The sequence below is a fragment of the Sphaerodactylus townsendi genome, linkage group LG07 (genome assembly GCF_021028975.2).
Source record: "Sphaerodactylus townsendi isolate TG3544 linkage group LG07, MPM_Stown_v2.3, whole genome shotgun sequence".
Lineage (NCBI taxonomy): Eukaryota > Metazoa > Chordata > Lepidosauria > Squamata > Sphaerodactylidae > Sphaerodactylus > Sphaerodactylus townsendi.
In genome coordinates, this window is record NC_059431.1 from 111,205,557 (window position 1) to 111,230,409 (window position 24,853).

Sequence of the window (24,853 nt, forward strand, 5' to 3'; positions counted from 1 at the left end):
CCTGAAGCAACTGCTGAAAGTTCGTCATCAGTCAGATAAAGCGATGTAGATGTTTGGCTGTTGTATCGCTATGACTTCAAAATGAAAAAGAGATCCTGTTTCAAGTTCAAAACACCTTCCTGCCATTTGAAGAAGACCCAGAATTCTGAAGCATTGCTTCAATTAAAGTTGCTTCTCATAATGTGTTGGTTGATTCCAGAATAACCTTCTTGTTCACTGCATTAAGAACATAAGAACTAGCCTGCTGGATCAGACCAGAGTCCATCTAGTCCAGCACTCTGCTACTCGCAGTGGCCCACCAGGTGCCTTTGGGAGCTCACATGCAGGATGTGAAAGCAATGGCTTTCTGCTGCTGCTCCTGAGCACCTGGTCTGCTAAGGCATTTGCAATCTGAGATCAAGGAGGATCAAGATTGGTAGCCATAGATCGACTTCTCCTCCATAAATCTGTCCAAGCCCTTTGTAAAGCTATCCAGGTTAGAGGCCATCACCCCCTCCTGTGGCAGCATATTCCAAACACCAGTCACACATTGTGTGAAGAAGTGTTTCCTTTTATTAGTCCTAATTCTTCCCCCCAGCATTTTCAATGAATGCCCCCTGGTTCTAGTATTGTGAGAAAGAGAGAAAAATTCCTCTCTGTCAACATGTCATGTCATTCTACAGTAAATTTGTACTTGAGGGGCCACAGTGCTACAGCTATACCTCTCAAAGATAATGGCTTGGAAGGTAACAATACTCCTTGTGGCTTTCACTGCCCCTGCGAATGCAGAGGCATTTGCTCGGCAATGGGCACCTCTACACAATAGTTCCCCCTGTATTTTCCTTGCTCCAGACTTTTACAACTGCCGTTTCCTCTAACACATTTTCCCTTACACAATCGAAAGCTTTTTTAAAAAAGTGATTGACAGGTTGATATAGTACAACACTATTATTATTATTATCATCATCATCATCATTATTTAAACTTATAGGCCGCCTCATCCCCGAAGGGCTTGAGGCGGCTCACAGTATGGCTGTTCTCCAGGACAGCAAATCAAAACAACATCAAACTTAAACCCATTAAAACTTAAGCAGCAGTTACTCAACAAATATAGATTAAAACAACAGAAGTTTTTAACAAAAGTTGTTTAAAACAGGCACCTGATCGAAAGGCCAAAAAGAAAGGGAGGGAGTAGGCAGGGCCCGTGATGGAATCAAGGAATCAGGCCCAACCAAGATGACAAAAGAAGGAGAACAGGCAGCCTCAGTTTCAGTTTCAGTGGGGGGGAGTAGAACCGCGGCCAGCCCCTCCGAAAGCCCGGTGGAATAGCTCCGTCTTACAGGCCCTGCGGAACTCACCAAGGTCCCGCAGGGTCCAGACAGTTGGAGGTAGAGCATTCCACCAGGCATCTACTGATCTACTGCCACAACCTACAGGTTTCCAACTTAAAAAAAAACACCTTTGGCTTTTTTTCATTTGGGGCTATGAGGGAAAATTTTTATTTAGTTAGTTCGATTTGTACACCGCTCTCTCTGCAAGGGCTCAGAGCGGCTCATAGCAATAAACACGTAAAATCTGCTAAAACAAACAAGTAAATAATTAAAACAGAAAAACAGTTATAATAATTAAAATCCAATCTGATCTAATTAAAAAATATTTAAATTAAAATCGAGTAAAAGCTAATTTCAGATCAGAGCTAAAATAAGACTGGCAACAGATGCCGTTTAGAGCAGATAGGGAATTAAGACTTGGGCAAGCAACAAATGCAATTAAGAATGGAATTACAATTTTGATTTCAGTTTCTCATTTTCGGCCTCAACCCAAAGAATTGCATCAAATCCCACAGGGCCTTGATGTTAGGTGGCAGAGCGTTCCACCAGGTGGGAGTCAGGGCTGAAAAAGTCATGGTTGAGGCCAGTTTGAGAGTAGTAGGACCAGGGACCACCAGGAGATTCGCAATTGCTGACCTCAAGTTTGCTTGGGAGAAGGAGGAGGAGGAGGAGGAGGAGGAGGAGGAGGAGGAGGAGGAGGAGGAGGAGGAGGACGAGGACGAGGACAAGGACAAGGACAAGGAGGAGGAGAAGGAGGAGAAGGAGAAGGAGGAGGAGGAGGAAGAAGGAGGAGGAGGAGGAGGAGGAGGAGGAAGGAGAAGGAGGAGGAGAAGGAGGAGGGGGGAGGAGGAGAAGAAGGAGAAGAGTTGGATTTATATCCCCCCTTTCTGTCCTGTAGGAGATTCAAAGGAGCTTACAAACTCCTTTCCCTTCCCCCCTCACAACAAACACCCTGTGAGGTAGGTGGGGTTGAGAGAGCTCCAAAAAGCTGTGACTAGCCCAAGGTCACTCAGTTGACATGTGTTGGGAGTGCACAGGCTAATCTGAATTCCCCAAATAAGCCTCCACAGCTCAGGCGGCAGAGCGGGGAATCAAACCCGGTTCCTCCAGAATAGAGTACACCTGCTCTTAGCCACTACGCCACTGCTGCTCCTACCCCATTAGATGGGGTAATGAGGTGTTGAGGATTGATAACTATTATTATATGAAGATTGATAATTATTACTTAACAAACACTGGCAAATAACAGTTGCATTTTTAATTAGTTTTGTTTATCTAGCAAGATAGATCACTTTTAAACTCTACAGACCATCTCTTCAGTGATTCTCTCATCATTTATTTTATCTACTTCATTTATTCCCCCATTTTTCTCCTCATTGGGGACCCCACGCTGCTTACATTTTCTGCGCTCCTCTGTTCTATTCTCACAACAACCCTTTGAGGTATGCTAGGCTGAGTGTGTATGACTGTCCCAAAGTCACCCAGCAAGCTTCCATGGTAGAGTAAGTATTCAAAACCCGGGTCTCTTAATCAAGCAACCTATCCACTATACCAGTGGTGACGAACCTTTGGCACTCCAGATGTTACGGACTACAATTCCCATCAGCCCCTGCCAGCATGGCCAACTGGCCATGCTGACAGGGGCTGATGGGAATTGTAGTCCATAACATCTGGAGTGCCAAAGGTTCGCCACCACGGCACTATACTAGTTGATTCTGAACACATTTATTTTAAAAAAGCATTGACCTGTCCATGCTTAAATAGGTCATTTGAAAAAGCTGTGTCGATGCAGCCGTACTTACTTTGGCAGTAAGAAACACATGAAAATGTTCATTGAAAGAGAGCACCGGATGATCAGCAATCCTTTTCAAAAATTTATCTAAGGCTTTCCTCCGTGTTTCAACAAATTCTTCTGAAAAGCGGTCAACGACTCCTTTAACCACAAACTTCTCTGGAAGGGGCTGGAGGGAAGGAGAGGGAGAGAGAACATTCGAATGTGCATCTTTTAAGTGGAGTACAGATCAACAGCCACTCTTACATCAGATCCAAAATGGCTGCCAGTGCCAGATTTACCTATAGGCAGACGCATAGTGGCAATGGGGACATCTGGGGTCGATTCCGCACTTGCGTTATCGGCCTAAGTTCGAGCTGCATTCGACCTAAGTGCTCCACACAACCACTGGGATCGATGTGGTTTTGTACCAGCTTCGCCCCATGTAATGGTCAAATTTCCGACTCCAGTTGGGAACTACTACTTTTTCAGGGAACCACGCTCGAACTCAGCTCCATTCCAGTAAAGTGCTGAATCTCTGGTGCCAGGAGTCCCCCATTCAGCCAATCACAGCTGAGTGTTTCGGGCATGCGTACAGCTGGCCAATCAAAAAAACACCACCTTCGTCCCTCCATTCCTGTGGCAGTTTTTTTTTATAAAGTGTGTGGGGATAGACGGAACATGGCCGTAGAACAGTAGCCAATCGAAACGGAGCGGCGAAGAGGCACAGGATGATTCCGCCCTCCAAGTTGGGATCAAGCTGGTTGCAGTGGGGAACAACAATGGCTTCGACCTAGGTTAGTACCCTTCTCATGGAACTGGATCAAACCTATTTTACTCATGTGCGGAATCGCCCTGGGAGGGCTTGTTCCGGGCACCGCCATTGCCGTCATGTGTCAGGGGCGGGACAAGGGGCGTGCGGGCAGCCCATGCCCCAGCCGCAGTTCCCCCTCCCTTTGTCACTGTCTGTAGGGTTGGCAAGATGAAGCTTAGGGCCTTCGGGGGGGGGGGGGGGGGGCTCCAGCCAAGGTGTATAATATTCTCAACACTGCCATAGGTCTTTCTTTCATCATGCACCGTAATCGCTAAAAAAAACCTTCAGTAATTTTCCTTCAGTCATCTCTACTTTTGTTTAAAACACTCTTCCATCTGCCTCTAGTCATGAGAGTGGGGGATCGGGAGGGGCCTCACAAATGGAATAGGCCAGACCCCTCTTCATCTAAATCCAGCAGTGTCGGCTGCACTGGAGGATGGATTGTATGACATTATGCCCCGCTGAGATCCCACCTCTCCCCAAACCACTCTCTCCTCGGACTCTACGCCCCAAATCATTAAGCCTTTCCCAACCCAGTGCCAGCAACCCTACCCCTTCTGAACAGTTCCCAATCTGCAAATCTGTTTATAATACGAATTTACACTACAAAGACTCTGCAAACATGAATTATGGCAACTTTCAGGATGGCTCATTTTTAGTCCGTGGTTAACATTGTCTTTTGATTCAACCCAAAGGGCAGTTTTTACCCCTAAAGCCCCAAGTGACCGGCGTATCTAAGGAACTGCCTTCTCCCCACAGGAATTCCCCACCACTTTGGTCTCTGAGGCCTTTCTCTGCAGAAATCAGCCAAGCGTCTACTGCAGACAGAACTGTTTCTGTGGTGGTGTGAAGACTACAGATCTCTCTAGGCATGCACTTTTTAAGCAGAACAGTGAGTGTTCGATAATTGGAGACCATGACTTACTACCTACGGGAATGAGATGAGTTGGCTGAGACTCCTCAAGTTTATTTCTCAGCCAATCAAAATCCTGGTATCTTCTGCGCATGGAATACTCTGGCAAATCAAATTCTGCTCGCGTGGTCTAGGAACACAGAGAAAGAGAAGAGCAAAAGAAAAATTATTCAGGGTTAAGACATCTCGGTTTTTGAATTACATTGCATGGACCGTCTTGTTTGCTTGCTCATAGACATGTTACAAGCTGAAGAATCCTGATCGTTACTGCACAGAGGATTATCGGCTGCCCTCTCCCCTCCTTGGAAGAACTCTATAATTCCCGAAGCCTAAAGAAAGCCCAAAATATTCCGAGAGACCCGTCTCATCCAGCACTTGAAATGTTACCATCCGACAGATGATACAGGTCTATCAAAACTAGGACAAAGAGGCTTAGAGACAGCTTCAACTCTAGAGCTGTGGCTATGCTGAACTCCGCGGCTTCATGTTGATGTGTTTGGGGCTGTGTAGGGATGGGTGGAGGAAGGGGAAAGTGAGGATGGGGTCTGAGTCTGAATTTGTGTGCATCGAGGAATGCTGCTGTAAATTTCATTGTGCGTGCACAATGACAATAAAATGCTTATGCTTATAACCTGGGAACTGTTTCAATATTGTAACTGGGAAAGCATTTGATTAAATTCTGCTTTCAATTCTTTCACTGGAACATTTTCCTTGAGAAGGAGAAAAGGGAAAGAACACAAAGCTATGCCGGAGATATGTTTATATATTCTAACAATTGAGCTATCATTCTGGACAGGTTTAAAGGAAATGTTGACTGACCAATACTTAAGCTGCTTCCATGAAGAGGTTTCCTTCTCCCTTGACTTCTAAACTGTAAAATTAAAAGCAGATAGGAGCTTCCACATGACAGCCTGCACTATCTTTCCCAAATTTAATTTTCTCAATTGTTTTGAGGAAGAAGGGAGGGAACACAGTCCAAATAAGTTGCATGGAAGAAATGGTATACACCAGTGATGGCGAACCTTTTTGAGACCGAGTGCCCAAAATGCAACTGAAACCCCACTTAATTATCGCAAAGTGCCAACCTGGCAATTTAACCTGAATGCTGAGGTTTAGTTTAGAAAAAAACGGTTGGCTCCCTCTTCCTCCGCCCCACCTGCTTGAGAAGGGACCAGCCTGCTCTAGCCTCCAGCAAGTCCCGTGCACACTGCTCTGTGCCTCTCTAGCATCTTTGCCTCCTTTGCCCCCCACCCCCCCACCCCAGGCAGCAGCCATCCGGAGCGCAGGCACCAGGCCCACCAGCCGAGTTCTCCCTGCTCACCGCGGTGCGCACACGTCGGGCTCAGTGGCCCAGGCCAGCCTAAATATGTGTGTGTGGGGGGAGGTGATTTTCCACTCCTCACATGACAAACTCTGTGCGTGTGCCCACAGAGAAGGCTCCGAGTGCCACCTCTGGCACCCGTGCCATAGGTTCGCCATCATTGGTATACACTTTCCTACTGCAAATGCCCCACCACCCATATCAACAATATTATCAGCCTCCTGCAGTTGTCATTTTCACCAGTTTTTTAAAAAGGTAATTGCTATTGTGCTACAGTGATATATTGATATTTACATATCTCTGTTTCAAATTTCAGATTCTCTGGATTCTGAATTTTCATGGGGGGATTCCACGTTTTTGTGGCAGACATATAAGGGGAAAGGTGGAGGCAGTTTTGTGCTGATTGCTGCAAAGGAACTGGGAAGCTGGAATATGACTGAACATATGTCAACACCAGTGGTGGGATCCAAAAATTTTAGTAACAGGTTCCCATGGTAGTGGGATTCAAACAGTGGCGTAGTGCCAATGGGGCTGGGCAGGGAACAACGGGGGCGTGGCCGGGCATTCCAGGGGCGGGGCATTAATAATTTCTCTGTTACTGTAAAAAACTCTTACTGTGAAAAAAAGTTCCTAATTTCCAGCTGGTATCTTTCTGTCCACATAGCAAGTCCTATTGACTACTTCCAACAGAAACAACTACTTCTCCTCTAATTGACTGCCTGGCAAATACTTAATACTTTCAAATACTTAATTTTGTTTCTAGAAATCAAAAGAAGGATACTTTCCTTAAACAAGGAACTTTACCATATTTCTAAAACATGTTTTTAAAACAGCCCAACAGGGAGAATTATCCCGTTTTCTACCTTCGCTAACCAGCCACGTAGAAACCAACAGGACTTTATGATTTTGGGACCGAATGGAATTTCTAACGGAAAAGCAGACCCAATTAGTAACCCCCTCTCGGCACACACAGATAATTAGTAACCCACTCTCGGGAACTGGTGAGAACCTGCTGGATCCCACCTCTGGTCAACGCTGAGCTGTAAAGAGTCTCCCCGGCAGCCATGACGACAACGCACCCAAGAGCCAATGTGGATTCAACGCAGACCACGAATGAAAGAGGAGAGTTGCAGGGAGGGGGAGAGAAAACTACACAGCCATGTGTGGAAGCCATATTGCCAGCACTCACATTTCTATATTCACAGTCACAACGAAGGCAACCTGAAGAATCTTTGTCATGTGAAAGTAACTTTAGAAAATGTCTGTACTGGATCTTGAGCCCTGCTATGACATCTGGCACATTCCAACCTCCTTTTCACCACAATCTTAGCATAAGAATTTTGCTAAACTGACCGCCATTGTCTTACTTGGTGCTTGTCAAGGAGGGGGCGGGGCGGGGGGGGGTTGAAAACAGCAACTTTCCACTTTGGAATACCATTACACTAACCACAATCCTACAGCAACTGTTAGAGGAAAACAGGCAAGTATGCATTGCTATATTTATTTTCTGCTCCAAGATCCTTAAAGCAGGGTAGTTATGTATGATTCCTCCATTTTATCCTCAGGGCAATCTTTTAAGGTAGGCTAAAAAAACGACCAACAAAAGCTAAATAGCAGTCTGAACCCATGTCTCTATTGTCCTAGTCCAGCCCTACCGCCACAAACACATCGGCTATTATGCTCTTCTGTGCAAAAGCATCAGAGACAGAAAGCCTTCTTTGAACACCCTACTTAAGAACATAAGAACAAGCCTGCTGGATCAGACCAGAGTCCATCTAGTCCAGCACTCTGCTACTCGCAGTGGCCCACCAGGTGCCTTTGGGAGCTCACATGCAGGATGTGAAAGCAATGGCCTTCTGCGGCTGTTGCTCCCGAGCACCTGGACTGTTAAGGCATCTGCCATCTCAGATCAAAGAGGATCAAGATTGGGAGCCATAAATCGACTTCTCCTCCATTAATCTGTCCAAGCCCTTTTTAAAGCTATCCAGGTTCGTGGCCATCACCACCCCCTGTGGCAGCATATTCCAAACACCAATTACACGTTGCGTGAAGAAGTGTTTCCTTTTATTAGTCCTAATTCTTCCCCCCAGCATTTTCAATGAATGCCCTCTGGTTCTAGTATTGTGAGAAAGAGAGAAAAATATCTCTCTGTCAACATTTTCTACCCCATGCGTAATTTTATAGACTTCAATCATATCCCCCCTCAGATGTCTCCTCTCCAAACTAAAGAGTCCCAAACGCTGCAGCCTCTCCTCATAAGGAAGGTGCTCCAGTCCCTCAATCATCCTCGTTGCCGTTCTCTGCACTTTTTCTATCCCTTCGATATCCTTCAATATTCAATATACTTCAACACAAAAACACTGGTCAACAGATGGGGGAAAGACCTGTGCCTTGCCATCCATGGCTTCCCAGGTACTAGCCAATAAAGGCACTTCCATACCCATTTTAACACAGAAGAGGTTAAAGAACAGCAGCACAACCTGAGGGACACGTCTATATTCCCGCATGGACAATCAGTGGGCCACCTCCTCTTTAGAGGATACAGCAGTGTGCTAAGTGTGCTAAGCACATCAGCAAAATGAAGCATAGCCAAAAATGTTGAGCAACTGCAGTACAAAGTTCCCGGAAATACGCTGGTGCCCAGAACAGTGGAGTTTCCTGAATCAAGATGTGCTGAAAGCCTGCAGCATGTGAACATCCGAGGTAGAATCTTACCCCAAAACACAAGTGTTCTACAAAATTCAGAACACTGTAGATATATCAAAAGGTATAAAACTGGCCTGTCAGAAACCCACAGAATCCTGGGAAGTGTGAGGGAAAACTAGTAATCTAATTCTTAAACTTAAACAGGATTCTTTGCAAGATGGTATAACAATATGAGTCATATAACTCCTTTTCTGGAGCAACAAGAACACTGGCTTAAGTTGTGTAGGGTATATACCAACTGCATAGAACTGTTAACACAAGGACGAACAAACTTCACATAGAAGTACTCACACCTTTATTAATGCCACTAAAGTGCATTTATGTGATTTAACAGATGATATTTGTATGCACCTAGGAGGCAACCCCTATTCCACCAGAATGTGAATTTCACAATACGGCAAAAGAAAAAGAGCAAAGAACCACCTGTTTGAACACATCTTTCAGTCAGGCACCTAGGTTACAACCACTAGAGACATTCATGAAATACAAAGTTTAATAATGCTGCCAAAAAGACACAATACTACTTGTTTGGAATTCATACTCCACAAAGCAAAACTGCTTTGGTGGCAATATTTAGGAAAGTGACCAGAGGAGAAATCACTTGGCTTATAATATTAACTGGGCATTTGAACACTGAAGACAGGGGGCAAAGAAAAATACTCCTGCATGACAGAATGCCTGCAGATGGGCTTCCAGGATTCAAAAGTTATTTGATTCATGGACAGGCAGATTGTATGGTACGAAAGCCAGGGGCCTTGAGAATAGGTGGCTTTTAGACACTACGTTATCCAACAAACCCCATGGACCGATTCACATGCACATTACTAGACAGCTGGATTCTCAACCCATGCTCTGTATGAATGCAAGACCCCTACTTCTAGTTTGGAATTCACAGGGAAGCTAAAATAAGAAAGCCCTCGGCTTAAAACAAGGAGGCACAGAAAATAGGTTGCAAATGAGTACCTTGGTCGTGACCCTGTACGTGATGTAAGTTTCCATAGTGCAGACATGCTTTTTTGGATCATCAACAGTGACGAAGAGGTCTCTCATTTCCCCATCCAAGTCATCGTCCAATTGCAATCTGTTGAGGAGAGAGGAGGAGGAAGCTGGGCTAGACGTGTCTACAGGAGTACCGTTGGGCAAACTGAGATCCTGGGGAACAGAAACCAGCAGAGGGGAAACGGTTAGTGAATTTGAAAAGCACAGTCACACAACTTGATTAGATGGGAGATAAAGAAACGTTGGATCTCCTGAACCCATATCCAGTGGTGGGATCCAAAAATTTTAGTAACAGGTTCCCATGGTGATGAGAAACTGTGGCGTAGCGCCAATGGGGATGGATGGGGCACGATGGGGGCGTGGCCAGGCATTCCGGAGGCGGGGCATTCCTGGGCGGGGCTGTGGCAAGGACGCGGCCGCTGCGCCGGTCCTTGGGCGGAAAACGAATGCACGCAGGTGCAGGCTGCCAGACATGCCGGTGCACCTCCTGCTAGACTGCTTCAAGTTCTGCGCACTACTGCTAAGGAGCGGAGGAGGGGCGTAACCAAGGCAAAAATCACGTGGCAAAATCACCAATTAGTAACCCCCTCTCAGCACACACAAATAATTAGTAACCTACTCTCGGGAACCTGTGAGAACCTGCTGGATCCCACCTCTGTCCATATCTCTAGGCTAGCAATGATACCCGACAATCAATTATGCAGCATATCCAAATGTATATTTTAAATAAAAAGACATTAAGCTTAATCCTTTTGACAGCCTTTTAAGGGGAGGTCAGTATTGTTCCAATAGGTGGGAGGCCGAGAAAGGAAAGGCTGAGATCACTGGTCTAGCTACAGGGTAGGATATAAGAAGCCGAACACTAACAAAGTTTCATCAGAGCAACACAGCAAAATTCTTGACACAGAAAGATTCGAGCTTCAAAACAGCCGACAGGGAATAAATATGCAGGGGTGTTAGGGAGGAGGATTCTCTAACCTAGCCGAGAAATCCCAGTTTGCATAGTGCAGGATTTTTCTTTTTCATGGAGGAACACTGAATTGCGAGAACCCTAACAGAAGCTTAAAATGGCATATTCCACAAGCAGATTTATTGAAATTGTTGAAAGAACAACTCCCAAGATGGATGGGCCACTCTGCTACCTCTCGGCCATTTATTCAGCTAGACATCAAAGATGCTTAGGGATTCCATGAAGGAAGTACACCAGACTACAACTCACTGAATTATCCATAGGCAGCAAAGCAGTAGCCAACCGTTCAAGCTTCTAGCTGCCGTGGGAGAGTTGTTCAAACACGCAAAATTTTCCAGACCCTGATGAGTTTGTCTGACCCTGTTAGATTTTGTACCAGCTCATTGAAAATGCTGGGGGGAAGAATTAGGACTAATAAAAAGAAACACTTCTTCACACAACGTGTGATTGGTGTTTGGAATATGCTGCCACAGGAGGTGGTGATGGCCACTAACCTGGATAGCTTTAAAAGGGGCTTGGACAGATTTATGGAGGAGAAGTCGATCTATGGCTACCAATCTTGATCCTCCTTGATCTCAGATTGCAAATGCCTTAGCAGACCAGGTGCTCAGGAGCAGCAGCAGCAGCAGCAGAAGGCCATTGCTTTCACCTCCTGCATGTGAGCTCCCAAAGGCACCTGGTGGGCCACTGCGAGTAGCAGAGTGCTGGACTAGATGGACTCTGGTCTGATCCAACAAGCTCGTTCTTATGTTCTTATGTTCTTACTCCGCCAGGGTCACAGCCTAGTTTAAGCAAATCCCAGTCTCTGTTCAGAAGTACTTGATTCCCTGACCTTGAGCCAAAATATAAGTGCACCAATAACTCTTAAACCAGTTTTAGTGGATAGGAAATTGTTCCAAAACCATTCTGAGACAGAGAGCCTCCAGGACAAATAGAAATCAGCTACTGCACTGTCATTAAATGTTGTGCGAGAGTGTTTCTACACGGTTGCCTAGTCAAGCATTCTTTTATTACCCTTTGCTGCAGGTTAGGAAGTGAATGTATACAGGCAATTCCTTCTCTGAAGCCACAGATGTGTTCAGAAGGGCTACAGCAAGTTAAAAAATCTCTTGCTTCAGCAGCCATTCATTAGTGCTTCATCCAGCCGTAAGCACAGCAATCGGGAGGGAAAGCAAAGAGAATCCTCAAGTTCGCAGGGTATTAAAAGATTTCTTATTTGTGCAGCAGCCTCCTTAGCAACCACCCAACAGCCCAGCACAGTTACGCAGCAACTGCATTTTAAATCATGTCGACACGGCTTTCTAACACAAACATACCGCAAGGCAAATCTTCAGACCGAGATACGCAGGCCCTGGAATGAAACAGGAAAGTGACCAAAGCTAGCTAAGCACTTGGTGCAATAACTCTGACCAGGTTCAGACGAGGCTGGCTGACAAGAGAAACCACACTTTCTCTCGGGACACAAAATTGGCCTCCGCTGAAAGACAGACCACAAGAGAAACTCTGAGTAGGAGAGAAGTCTGTCCTCAATGTATTTATAGCCTACAGTTGCACTCTTGATTCCATCCCTATTAAGTTTTTGCCATGAACCATTCCACATTCAGCCGTCCTGGGAGGAAGCTATAACCTGAATTTGTGGGGTCTGCCCCATTTTAGGTGGGGGAATTAGAAGGGAAAGACCTTACACTGCAAGAGACAGGGAAACTGGGATCTGTTCCACCTTTGTTTTATGAGGGTTTCCCTTTAGAAAACCGCAGGAAACCAGAATTTAAGCAAAGTTGAACGATTTTATTAAAGAACAAAAATGATAAAAACTACGCATGCTGTTTGACAAAACACACAGGCACAAATAAATACAGAGTTTAAGGAGCCTAGGATATAGACCGAAGAATCAATGGAAATAACAGAGGTTGTTGCAGGGAGAGTGATATTTACCAGTTCCAGAATAAAGGTCTTGGGAGGCAAGAGGTCGGATGCAGAGGGAGGTGGGGATGGCCACTAACCTGGATAGCTTTAAGAAGGGCTTGGACAGATTTATGGAGGAGAAGTCGATCTATGGCTGCCAATCTTGATCCTCCTTGATCTCAGATTGCAAATGCCTTAGCAGACCAGGTGCTCAGGAGCAACAGCAGCAGCAGAAGGCCATTGCTTTCACATCCTGCATGTGAGCTCCCAAAGGCACCTGGTGGGCCACTGCGAGTAGCAGAGTGCTGGACTAGATGGACTCTGGTCTGATCCAGCTGGCTTGTACTTATGTTCTTAGGGAGAGGGGCGACGTTGGGCACAGTGGAACTGAACTAAAGGCATTCGGGGACCAAAGGGCCAGGGGTTCTTGTCTGGGAGACCTAGTCATGAGGAAATGTGGCCCTCTGGCAATGCTAAGAAAGGCAATCTTCCTGGACACAACAAAGTTCTGTTCTCAGGAGAGAACTATACTGTGGAAAATGGCTTGAATGAGTCAGAGCTAGGGAGAGTCCAGTTCCTGATTAAGTTTTAGGCAGGGATGATGAATGTACAACTCAGGGCATTTCAATTCAAAGTAAGGTTTGATGGTCCTCCAGTAGAAGGACAGGAAAAATTATGATTGGATTGGCTAGGGAAGAAAGGACTCAGGAAAGCTGATGGTATTGAGCCATACCCTTTATGAACTAGAGCACCAGAGGTGCAACTTTTGTCATCCAGATTGCAATGGCAGAGGTTTCAGGAAAGGTGTTGTTCACTGCCAAGCATACTTGACATACGGAACAGGATGGCTCCACCCCGTTCTGTATGATGCTTGGCAGTGAACAACATCTTTCCTGAAGCCTCTGCCACTGCAATCTGGGTAACAAAAGTTGCACCTCTAGTGCTCTAGTTCACAAAGAGCATGCCTCGATACAATCGGCTTTTTGTTATATCCTAAATTAAGATTTGGCATCCATCTTAGTCTGAATCGTTTATGACACTAATGGAGATGTGACAGGTAGGGAATATCTCAGAAACTGGCTCTCTGTCTTGCCACGGGCTTGCGTGCCAACAATGCAGCCCGGATAAAGAGATGCTGCCATTATTTTGAACCGGTATTAAAATCTTGACTGCTTTGAAGCCAGCGGACCAAATATCAAGACTGACAGACCGATCAAGTTTTTCACTGCGTGCATTTAAAGAAAATATTTCTAACACTGAAATTTGGAACTACCTTTTGAAACCCACCAGGTCAACGATGCAGAACATGGATTTAAATTCAACTTGAAGATCCTATATTTCAATAAATGAATATTACACATTTTTCCATACTAAGGGGCTTTCCCCACTGACAGAGTTGAACTGGTTTCTACCTAGGTTTGCCTCAGTGAATCCCCACTGCCCCCGAGCTCAACATTATTTTGTCTCAGTTCCCCCCCACCTCAGAACTGCGACATCCTTGCTCCCGTTTCCCACCATAACACAAGCGCCAATCACGATCGAGGAGTGAAACAGGCACCAAGATGATCCCACCACTTAGCTCCTCGTCTCCAGGGGGCTAACCCAGTTGCATGTTCTGAATCAATTCTCCACTGAAGGGAACTGAGTCGACCTTAGCTCCCTTCTGTAGTGGGGAAAGCCTCTAAGTTTATTATATGTCCATTTGCAACTCTGGGGAAGGGATAAGAACATAAGAACAAGCCAGCTGGATCAGACCAGAGTCCATCTAGTCCAGCTCTCTAATTAGTGCTTCCAATAACAAGCACCGGCCCACCAGGTGATCCTTGGTGTGAGCTCACAGTGGCAGGAGGAAAGCAATGGCCTAATCTGAGGAACTGTTGATTCCCGAGCTCTGCCTGGTCTGTGGAGGGTTGCATTTGGGGAATCTCAGATCAAAGAGGTTCAAGATTGGTAGCCATTATTTTGTCTCAGTTCCCCCCCCACCTCAGAATCAGGGTGTTCCTTGGATGAAAAAGGGGGAACCCAGGCAAGGGAGATTGTAAGTCCCTTTGAGTCTTCTACAGGAGAGAAAGGGGAATATAAATCCAAACTCTTCTTCTTCTCCTTAAGAAGCTTACGCGCAATGTTACTAAACATTCAGCGCATTACTTAGCATCTTGTATGGCCCATTCCAACACTGTTCACCAGAAACAGCAGGAGAAAAGCACACACTGCATCTTCATTGGCCAAGTCGATCAGTCTCCGCTGCAGTGACCATTGCAGGGGAACCATACTCTTGGCCATATTCCAAGACGGATAGCTAATTTTATACCTTAGAATAGGGATTCCCCAACCTTTCTGTGCACCCCTTTGGAATTCTGACAGAAAATAGTGGGCATAATCACAAAATGGCGGCCGTGGGATACAGACCAACCTCAAGATGTCACAGAATTAGGTTATCCATAACTGATAGTAACTCTTCGGCATTTTAGGCAGACTCTGTTTAACAGGATGCCTCTATAAATGAACATATCATTGCAAAGTGAAATCTTTGTGCTGTGGGGCAACTGCTGCTGAAGCGACTTTTTAAAAATATGCACAACCAATCAAATTTCCAGAGGTCTGTCTGAAGCCCTGCTGAGCAAAACCTCCAAAGGGCCCACGCGTTTTCTAAAAGCACTTGGTGGGTGCCATAGTGTGGACCGCTGCCTGGTCATCTCTAGAGAAATTTGTTTTAAATTTTAATATGAAAGACTCGGTGCTGAAAGACAGCAACTTACACAAATCCTGACTTCACTGTGTGAAGTCATGTGTAGTTCTCACCTCTCACTAGCAGTAACCAAAGACAAAGAACAGGGAAACACATTTTACAATACTTGTATACTACTTTTCCTTGCTAAGCATTTCACAGTAAAACATACAGATGAGGTGCACCTTTTGACTGTAAAATGCAACACACACACTTAAACTATATTGCTTTTCTTCCCCACTTCCATGCCTAATATCAGATTGGGAGAGGACAGTAGGAGAAGGAAGAAAACATTGTCTTCTGTGCCACAGAAGGAGAGGCATGGAGCTTGAGCGGCCATGAATCTTTGGAAGTGGCCATGTATTTACTATAATGCACATTTCTAGCATTAGAGATAGTCAAGATACTTGTGGCATGGCCAAAGGAGTACGGGCAGCGCAGCAGCCTTGCACCGGTCCACAAAGGATGCAGAATTTGAAGTTTATGAGATTAAAGAACTTTCCTGGTTTGTAAAAAAAAAAAGTAATTCAAGAAGTATTGGATAGAAGTACATATGAAAATGCAAAAAAAACATTTAAACTAAAATTTCCTTTTATTGCTAAAATTATGCTATTAGGCATTTTGTCTGAAAATCTTTCAAGGAAGCTTAATGAACTAAGTTGGCACTTATTAACAGTTGCAAAGGTAACAGTTGGATCCCGTTGGAAAACTGAAAAAGATCTTAACACAGAACTCTGGGAAGATAGTTGGAGAATATGCTACAATGGCCAAATTGACAAATTTTGTAAACAGACAGTCAAAACAGAAGTCTGATGAGAAACTGGAACTGTATTTCTTATACGAAGCTGAATTGATTATATAAGAATAACAATAATATTAAGAATATTAATTTGTTCTTAAGATATAAATAACTGCTTACTAGATACTTGTTATATCGGAACTAAAGGTTAGACAGTAACAAATTTTAAAACTATGTAATGTTCTTTCTAAATGATATTACTGTTGTCATTCTACGATCTAATGTGTTAGAGCTAATATATACATATAAGCCCCTTCCGCACATGGAGAATAATGCACTTTCAATCCACTTACTAGGGTTTGATTCCCAGCTCTGCCTCCAGAGCTGTGAAGACTTATCTGGGGAATTCAGAATTCCCATCATCTCACACCTACGCCAGCACCTTGGGCTAATCCCACAGGGGATGATGGGAACTGTCTCAGTCCATAACATCTGAGGGTCAGTTTGTTGTGACACCTGTGTGTTAGAGCTAATATATGAACATATAAGCCCTTTCCTGTGATATGAGGAATATAAATGCAAACTCTTCAACTAATCTTCAATTGTTTGAAAGTGGATTTTGCTATTCCGCACAGTGAAATCTAGCTTTGAAAGTGGATTAAAAGTGCATTATTCTGCCAGTGTGGAAGGGGTCATAGTTTATGAGTAACTGAATTTTCTTTTTCCTCTTTCTATATTTTCTTATCCGTTTTTAAACCATATTTGAGAAAATTAATTAAAATATTATAAAAAAGAACCCTGCTGATTTTGTGCAACTCCTCTGAGAGTTAGCAAGGAAAGGGCAACTACTACTAACCAACTGCTGAAGATGCAAAAATCTTATGTTAAATTAGCACATTCTCTGCGTTCACAAGCCTACTACCTCGGAGCAAGCATTCTCCAATGCAGGCCTCTCCGCAGCCTATGAATCTTGCTTAAAAGGACCTCTCTAGGATCCCTGTTGAGTTCAGGTGCTTCTCAAGTAGCAAATGGCAGAAATATCTGATGGCACAGGAAGGGACGTGGAGGGAAAGATGGTGCTTTGAGCTTATCTTTGCAAGCACACAAAAATGCAAGATAATCTACTAAAAGGAACATAATGTTTACAGAAAATAACACAAAACTGTATTTATCGTTACTACATGTAGTATTTTGGGAGTATTTGGGAGTATTTGGGGAGTAAACAGACTAGAAAGCATCAAAACAGACGCTCTCTCTCTATATTCTCTCTCTTTTTAAATAAGAGATCATTTCTGTAGGGGTGTCGCCATGGCAAGGATCGGGTTAGGGCAGACCTTAGTACGATATCGCCCGGGACCACGGCCCGGCCGGATGACCCTGACTGGCTCCATATGACAGACTCACGGCCCTGCCTAAGAGGGACCTGTTTAGAACCGCTGCTGCTCATTCTTACGCTTAACCCTCCCTTTCCCTCACCCTTGCCATTAATTGGGTAGCCGAAATGCTCATGTGAGAAAGGCCACTCAGGGTCTTGTAGTTCGATGTCCCTCTTAGGAAAGCCCCACAGAAGCCGGTTGCCTTGGTTGCCGGCTTCTGCGGGGCTTTCAAAAGTGCCTCTCAAAGCCGCCTCCCTGCCTTGTTAGCAGCAGGCAGAGTTCCCGCAGAAGCCGGGCAACCAAGGCAACCGACTTTCAAGTGGGCTTTCAAAGCACCAGTCGACATGAAAAGTAGGTCAAGGGACTTAAGTCTCCCCACTTGCTTGATTGTCACAGTGGACAACTATGCAGGTATATTAAGCCTGTGATTCTTTGTGCCAAATAGTGTCGTATGCAGAACTGTTGCCACTGATTCCAAGTTGATCTGTGCACCTGTCTGTCACTTATCAGCCCCTATTATGCAGAACTGAGTTCAGCCTTTTGGCCCAGCCCTCCACAATATTTTCTGTTTCTTATGCGGCCCCATGGAAAAAATAATTGCCCACCCCTGGGTTAAGGGATACCTACTACACTTTGATTGCAGCTTCGCCATTCAGATCACCCACCCGCACCCCATTTTTGTTATGTTCACGTGTAACCCACCTGATAAAAAAAACCAAATGCTGATACTTTACTTCCAAAGGCCTTCCTATTTGGTCACTGGAAGGCAGCCAATCCTACTTGCAGTGGGCGAGTCTGAAGTCTACGAGGTCATCAACTTGATAGTACAGACATGCTCAGTCTATATTCTTTGAAATGCAAAGTGAGATTTTTGTTATGCTGATATGATAACTAGAGGACTTGCCATTTGTGCCTTTATAAATCTTTATAAATCTTCGTTTCAACTTTGGTAACAACACCATCAACCAGATAATGTGATTCCGCGTTCTTCTCTGTGCTTTTGGAACGTTCAGTCCCTCTGTTATCTAGAAATTCCACTCAACACCAAGTACTTGCATCACAACATTTTTGGGATATGACGGTACAAAATTCACACACTCACCAATGTGTCAGTTGCTTTCCACCATCTGTTACACTAAAAACATGAACTGTTTGGCTCAATACCTTTCCTGGCATAGAGACGTGAACAGTTGATTATATACCCTGTATGCCAAGGAAACTCAGGGGGTTAGAGTCATAAAAACAGGAAAAAGAGTTGCTTACTGGTTGTTGGTGTTGTTTTCTAAACAGTAAAATGGAGAAGGGGAGAACCCACTGAGGGGAAAGTGGGGCACAAATGAAGTAAAATTAAGAATACTATTTTTAGGAAGAACCAATAGCCGAATAAAACAGGAGTAGCCCGCATGTTTTTGTTGGTCAATGTTACCCTCTCTGCTTCCCTCGTTGAAAAGGATGCATCTATTGCCGTGGTGGCGAACCTTTGGCACTCCAGATGTTATGGACTACAATTCCCATCAGCCCCTGCCAGCATGGCCAATTGGTCCAGAACATCTGGGGTGCCAAAGGTTCGCCACCACTGATTGCATCAACTGTGATTTCTGCATTTGAACGTCAGAAGAAATCAGAGATAAATAAATGAGGTACATACTGGGGCTACAAATCTCAGTGTATCATCCAAACAGCTCTCTCTTGAGTGGCAGGCATTTAGAAACTACCCTAAAGCTGAATAAAGCCATGCATAAGCTATTTGATTATGGATGCAAGTACTGACTCCTATCTTGTTCTCCACCTCTTAATTTTAGCTCCCTTTCAAATAACCCTCTTTACGCAAGTTGTCATTCATGTGAGCTTTGCCTTCTTCCTCACTTGCTCATATGCAGGATTTAGAAGAAAGTCGACAGTCCTCAAATTATATAACTTATCCCTGAGGCTAACACACTGATCCATGTTGCCCATTCTCACAAGTAAGCATGAGGGCTGTTTTCAGGAGAGAAAAAAAGTAGTGTTGTCATTAACACCTTCCATTAGCCCAAAGAAAACTGCTTTGCAGTCTTAAATCCTTGGGTCACCCCCAAAAAATAAGCCTGCAATGACTCCCTGTATTCCCTGAATATAGAACATAAATTGCCAATTTCATGTCTGTTTGTGTGTGCCATACAGTCACAGCTGACTTAGAAGAAGAGAGTTTGGATTTATATCCCCCCTTTCTCTCCTGCAAGAGACTCAAAGGGGCTTACAATCTCCTTGCCCTTCCCCGCTCACAACAAACACCCTATGAGGTAGGTGGGGCTGAGAGAGCTCCGAGAAGCTGTGACTAGCCCAAGGTCACCCAGCTGGTGTGTGGGGGAGTGCACAGGCTAATCTGAATTCCCCAGATAAGCCTCCACAGCTCAGGCGGCAGAGCTGGGAATCAAACCCGGTTCCTCGAGATTAGATACATGAGCTCTTAACCTCCTACGCCACTGCTGCTTACAACAACCTCGCAGGGTTTGCAAGATGAGAGACAGTCAGAGGTGGTTTGCCATTCATTGCCTGCCTCTACGTTGCCTAGAATATTATATTTTCTCAGATAGCTAGAAAGCCATTCGTCACAATATGCAATTTCTTTCACTGGACCTACTTCTATATTAGCATGCATCCTTGGGTATTGTAAAGCTAGTATATAAGAGTCTGGGCATTTTCTGCTTCCAGTATATGCTGACACACAAAATATTTCAGGTTCACTCTGACTGAAAATATGGGTAGATTTTCCACACACACACACACACAGTGAAGGGACTTGGTATTAACACACAAGACTCCTAATTCCAAAGCCTTCCACCTTTTCCTGCGCAGAGAGACACCTCCTGCCTCTGATTGTCAAGAGGGCAGGTCACATGGCCCCATCAGAGTGCTGTTCAGTTCCTATGAAGTTCTTCCCTTGCATTAGGCGACTACACTTGTTCTTCTGGCTGCACTTCCAAACCTCACTTGCTGGTGCAGCCCATCACAGCATCGTCTCTGGAAGACTCTCAAAAAAGCCCACAAGGCCACACCTGACAACTGTGTCATGGCCATTTGAAGAAGAAGAGTTTGGATTTATACCTCACCTTTCCCTCCTGTAAGGAGACTCAAGATGGCTTAAAAGCTCCTTTCCCTTCCTCTCCCTACAACAGACACCTTGTGAGGCAGGTGGGGCTGAGAGAATTCCGAAGAACTGTGACTAGCCCAAGGTCACCCAGCAGGAATGTAGGAGGGCAGAAACACATCTGGTTCACCAGAGAAGCCTGAGTGGCAGAGGAGTGGGGAATCAAACCCAAATCTCCAGATTAGAATCCACCTGCTCTTAACCACGACACCATGCTGGCTCTTTTGGAAGCTGGTAAATTCATTTTGGTCTGCTATTGCAATGACAAGTAAAAGGCTTAAATTGGAACCGGGTTTGATTCCCAGCTCTGCCGCCTGAGCTGTGGAGGCTTATCTGGGGAATTCAGATTAGCCTGTGCACTCTCACACACACCAGCTGGGTGACCAGAATGATCAAGGTCAAAGAAACCTGCTGGCTCTCCAGATGTTCAGGAATCTAGCAATTCCCTCATCAGCCCCTACCAGCATGGCCAATTAGCCATGCTGAGACAGGAAAACTGATGGGAATTGTAGTTCCCTGAACATCTGGAGAGCAGCAGGTTCCTAAATTCCCTGGCTAGTCACAGCTTCTCCGGAGCTCCTCTTAGCCCCACCTACCTCACAGGGTGTTTGTTGTGAGGGGAAGGGGCAAGGAGGATTATCAGCCTTTGAGTCTCCTGCAGGAGAGAAAGGGGGATATAAATCAAACTCTTCAAACTCTACTTTAAAATGAAAGCTAGAATCAAATTCACTGGCTGGCTTGCAGCTTCTGGCATCTGGAAGATTCCATACCACCCTGGAAAATCCCTTCTAAACACAAGGTTGCACATGAACAGCATATTCAAGAGTTCTCTCTCTGCCTTCTACCCCACAACAAACCACGAAGCTAGAGCCACAGCCAACATAAAAGCAGCCCTATCAGACCAAATTACCAGTGCAATTCCTAGGTGGGAGGGAAAGGAGGCCCTTCCGAGGGGATGAAGTAGGTATAAAAGTTCAAAGAGAAAATGTACAAAATAAAATAAAATAAAATAAATATTTACCGCTTCCCTCCCCAAAGGGACTCATGGCTGCTTGCAACAGAAGAAATACAATTTAAGCACATTCATAAATTATCTCGGATTGGGCTTGAATGCAAAGAGCCACTCACACAAAAGCTGTAAGCTATACAGCTCCTGCCTTTTGTCATTCCTCAGATTTATATATAGAAACAGAAAGGAAAAACAAAAGCACAACTCAGAGAGTTGGCAGCAGCATTCCCCCCATTTTTACCACCAAAATCAATTGCCGGGAGCAACTCTGCATTGCACTGTAACAGTATCCTGGGTCTCCTGTTTCCAGATGTGGGCAACCACAGGGAAACCCAAACCTATAGGAACAGCTTACATGGACAACAATGCCTCTCATGATCCCTCCTTACTGCATCTAGCTATTAGGGCTAAGAGGCAACAGTCATTGATAAACCTGCTCCATGTAAGTACAGTGGAAGCTCAGTTTTCGTTGGTAATCTGTCCGAAAAGAATCAATGAAAACCGAACCCGATGAAAACCAGGGAAAACTTTTCCATAGGAATCCCATGTAAATCCAATTAATCCATTCTAGGCACTCCAAAAGGCATACCAAAAACACATTTCTGGTGAATAAACATAGTGTTTAATGCAGAAAACAGTAACAAACAATAACAGTAACAAACAATAACACTTTCCTTTCACAGCCAATGGATCAATGTCGCACCAGAAAGCTGTTCAAAGAGGTCAGTTTCTGGCGCTTACTCTTTAAAGATTTGTCTGAAATGGGGCAAGACATTTGTCATTAAACTAAAGTTACAGACACAGGCCTGCAAGCAGTTTTGTCCGAGGTGATTTTTCTCCTGAAACCCCCTGCACCTTTTACTGCAAATCGGTAAAAGCAAGAGTCAATTGGGTAAAGAAAACCGAGACAAAATTTTCACTGAAAAAATCGATGAAAACCAAAACCGATAAAAACCGAAGGCAATTAAAACCGAGGTTCCACTGTATCTCAGTGCTGTTTTTACTACTGCCCATAATGTATTTCATAAGTCAACTGTTCAAGATTACACTATCACAAACTGCTGATCCACGTTCTAGCAGCCTAAGAGGGGTAAAAAAAACATGTTGTCCTTAAAAACAATTAAAAAGCATACTCTGTTGCATTCCGTGGGGATTCTAATCCAATTATGTGAGGATTTAAATGCAAAGTTTAACATGCCTCAGCTGGGGGGGAGGATGTGTGTGAAGCCAATTAACATTTAACGCGCTAAATGGGGTGCATAATGCCACCATGAAAATTAAGCCTGCGTGGTTCTAATAAAGCTACAAAACAATTTTGACTATTCGCGAAGGAAAATGTTTGTCTTACAAAGTATACACAAGCTCTGGGTTCTTGGTAGAGCAAAAGCCAGCTTCGAGCCATCAATATTTGGGACAAGGGCGTTTTTTTAGATCTACGTGCAAACAGCAGTTCTGGACGAGGATACCATGCGGGCTTAGTGATGGAGAAAGGAAAGTCTGTATTCTGATTAAATTGACAATGGAAAAGAGTGGTAACAGCCATCAGGAATATCTCCATATGATCTGAGCTAGATTGGAGTCCAGTAGCACCTTTCGATTTGTGAGGCATGAGCTTTCAAGTCTCAAAGCTCCCTCTGATAGATATGAACTATGGCTTTCAAAGACTCACATCCTGATATGACCAGATTTGAATCATATGGGATGCAGAATCTTGTTCTTCTACAGCAGAACAACATGGCTACTCCCAGAAACTATCCACAGAATTTGATCCACAGTAAGTGTTGCTCTGTCTAGAAGAAGAAGAAGAGTTTGGATTTATATCCCCCCTTTCTCTCCTGCAGGAGACTCAAAGGGGCTTACAATCTCCTTGCCCTTCCCCCCTCACAACAAACACCCTGTGAGGTAGGTGGGGCTGAGAGAGCTCTAAAGAACTGTGACTAGCCCAAGGTCACCCAGCTGGCGTGTGTGGGAGTGCACAGGCTAATCTGAATTTGAATAAGCCTCCACTGCTTGGAGCAGCAGAGCTAGAGAATCAAACCAGTTCCTCCCAGATTAGATACATGGAGCTCTTAACCTCTCGCCTGCTGCTCAGTAGGGTTAGTAAAGGGCTGAACAAGCAGTTTCTCTTAAGGCATAGGTGTCAAACTCGCGGCTCTCCAGGTGTTATGGACTGGTTATCATCCCCTGCCAGCATCATGCACAGCGGGGATGATAAGTGTCCTATCAAATTCCGGCCCTGGGGAACAACAAAACCAGATTTATAAAAAGTCAATACAAGCCTCACTTTCCACATTTCCTACATTCATACTCATCTTCAACTATATATTGGGGATGTGAGGATACCAAAAGAGGGTCTGAAGACCATAAACAATTAAGCCAACACACTGGATGCATCAATTACTCTACATCTGAACATATGAAATGGGCTGGTACAGTATCAGACCATAGATCCATCGAGGCTGGTACTGACTACTCCAGACCTGGGCATTGCCTCTGACCCTTGGGCACATCCGGATAACCCTGACCGACCCACTGCCGTGCTGGGGAAGCGCCTTTAAGAAAGCCGCAGAGGCGGTTGCCTTGGCTGCCCATTTCTCGCGGAGACTCGCCTGGCCCGACCCTCCCATATAACCTGAGCTTGCTTATGCGGCCCCATGGAAAAAATAATTGCCCACCCCTGGACTACTCAGATAGCAGAAGCTCTCTGGGATCTCCAAAAGAAGTCCCTCTGATCACCTGATGTTTTTAAATGGAGATGCCAGGGATCGAACCTGCAGCTTTAAGCCTGTCAAGCGGATGCTCTTCCACTGAGTCGCAGCCCACATCTTCTCTCTGCCAGGATACAGGAAGTAACATTAACCTGCAAAAAGCAGGCAGGAGCAAAGGGGAGGCAGGTTGATACGGAAAAATCGACATAACCCAGAAAGCACCATCACAGTACGACTGGGAATGATGAAAGGGAATGATGGGATGCCATATTATCTAGGTTATTTGCTTGCAAGGAGGCTCCCTATCCATCATTCTGGGCAGACATCCAAGAAAAGAGGCACGGTTCAGATTCAAGAGCAACTCACAGATTGTCACTCGGCAAACAAGACTTCAAGGTGTTTTGATACCGTCACAGAAACTGCGACTCTTAACAGCAACCTATAGCTTGTCCTTATA

General features: G+C 44.8%; 1 protein-coding gene across 1 annotated transcript in view; it reads right to left on the minus strand.

The window, feature by feature from the left end:
* Positions 1–24,853, minus strand: part of SNX30 (sorting nexin family member 30) — a 52,034-nt gene that overhangs the window by 18,533 nt on the left and 8,648 nt on the right. The window contains exons 2-4 of the mRNA XM_048503992.1: positions 9,799–9,987; positions 4,828–4,938; positions 3,113–3,271 (exon numbers count right to left, since the gene is read on the minus strand). Coding sequence (XP_048359949.1) covers positions 3,113–3,271; positions 4,828–4,938; positions 9,799–9,987 — 459 coding nt within the window. The remainder of the gene's footprint in view (positions 1–3,112; positions 3,272–4,827; positions 4,939–9,798; positions 9,988–24,853) is intronic.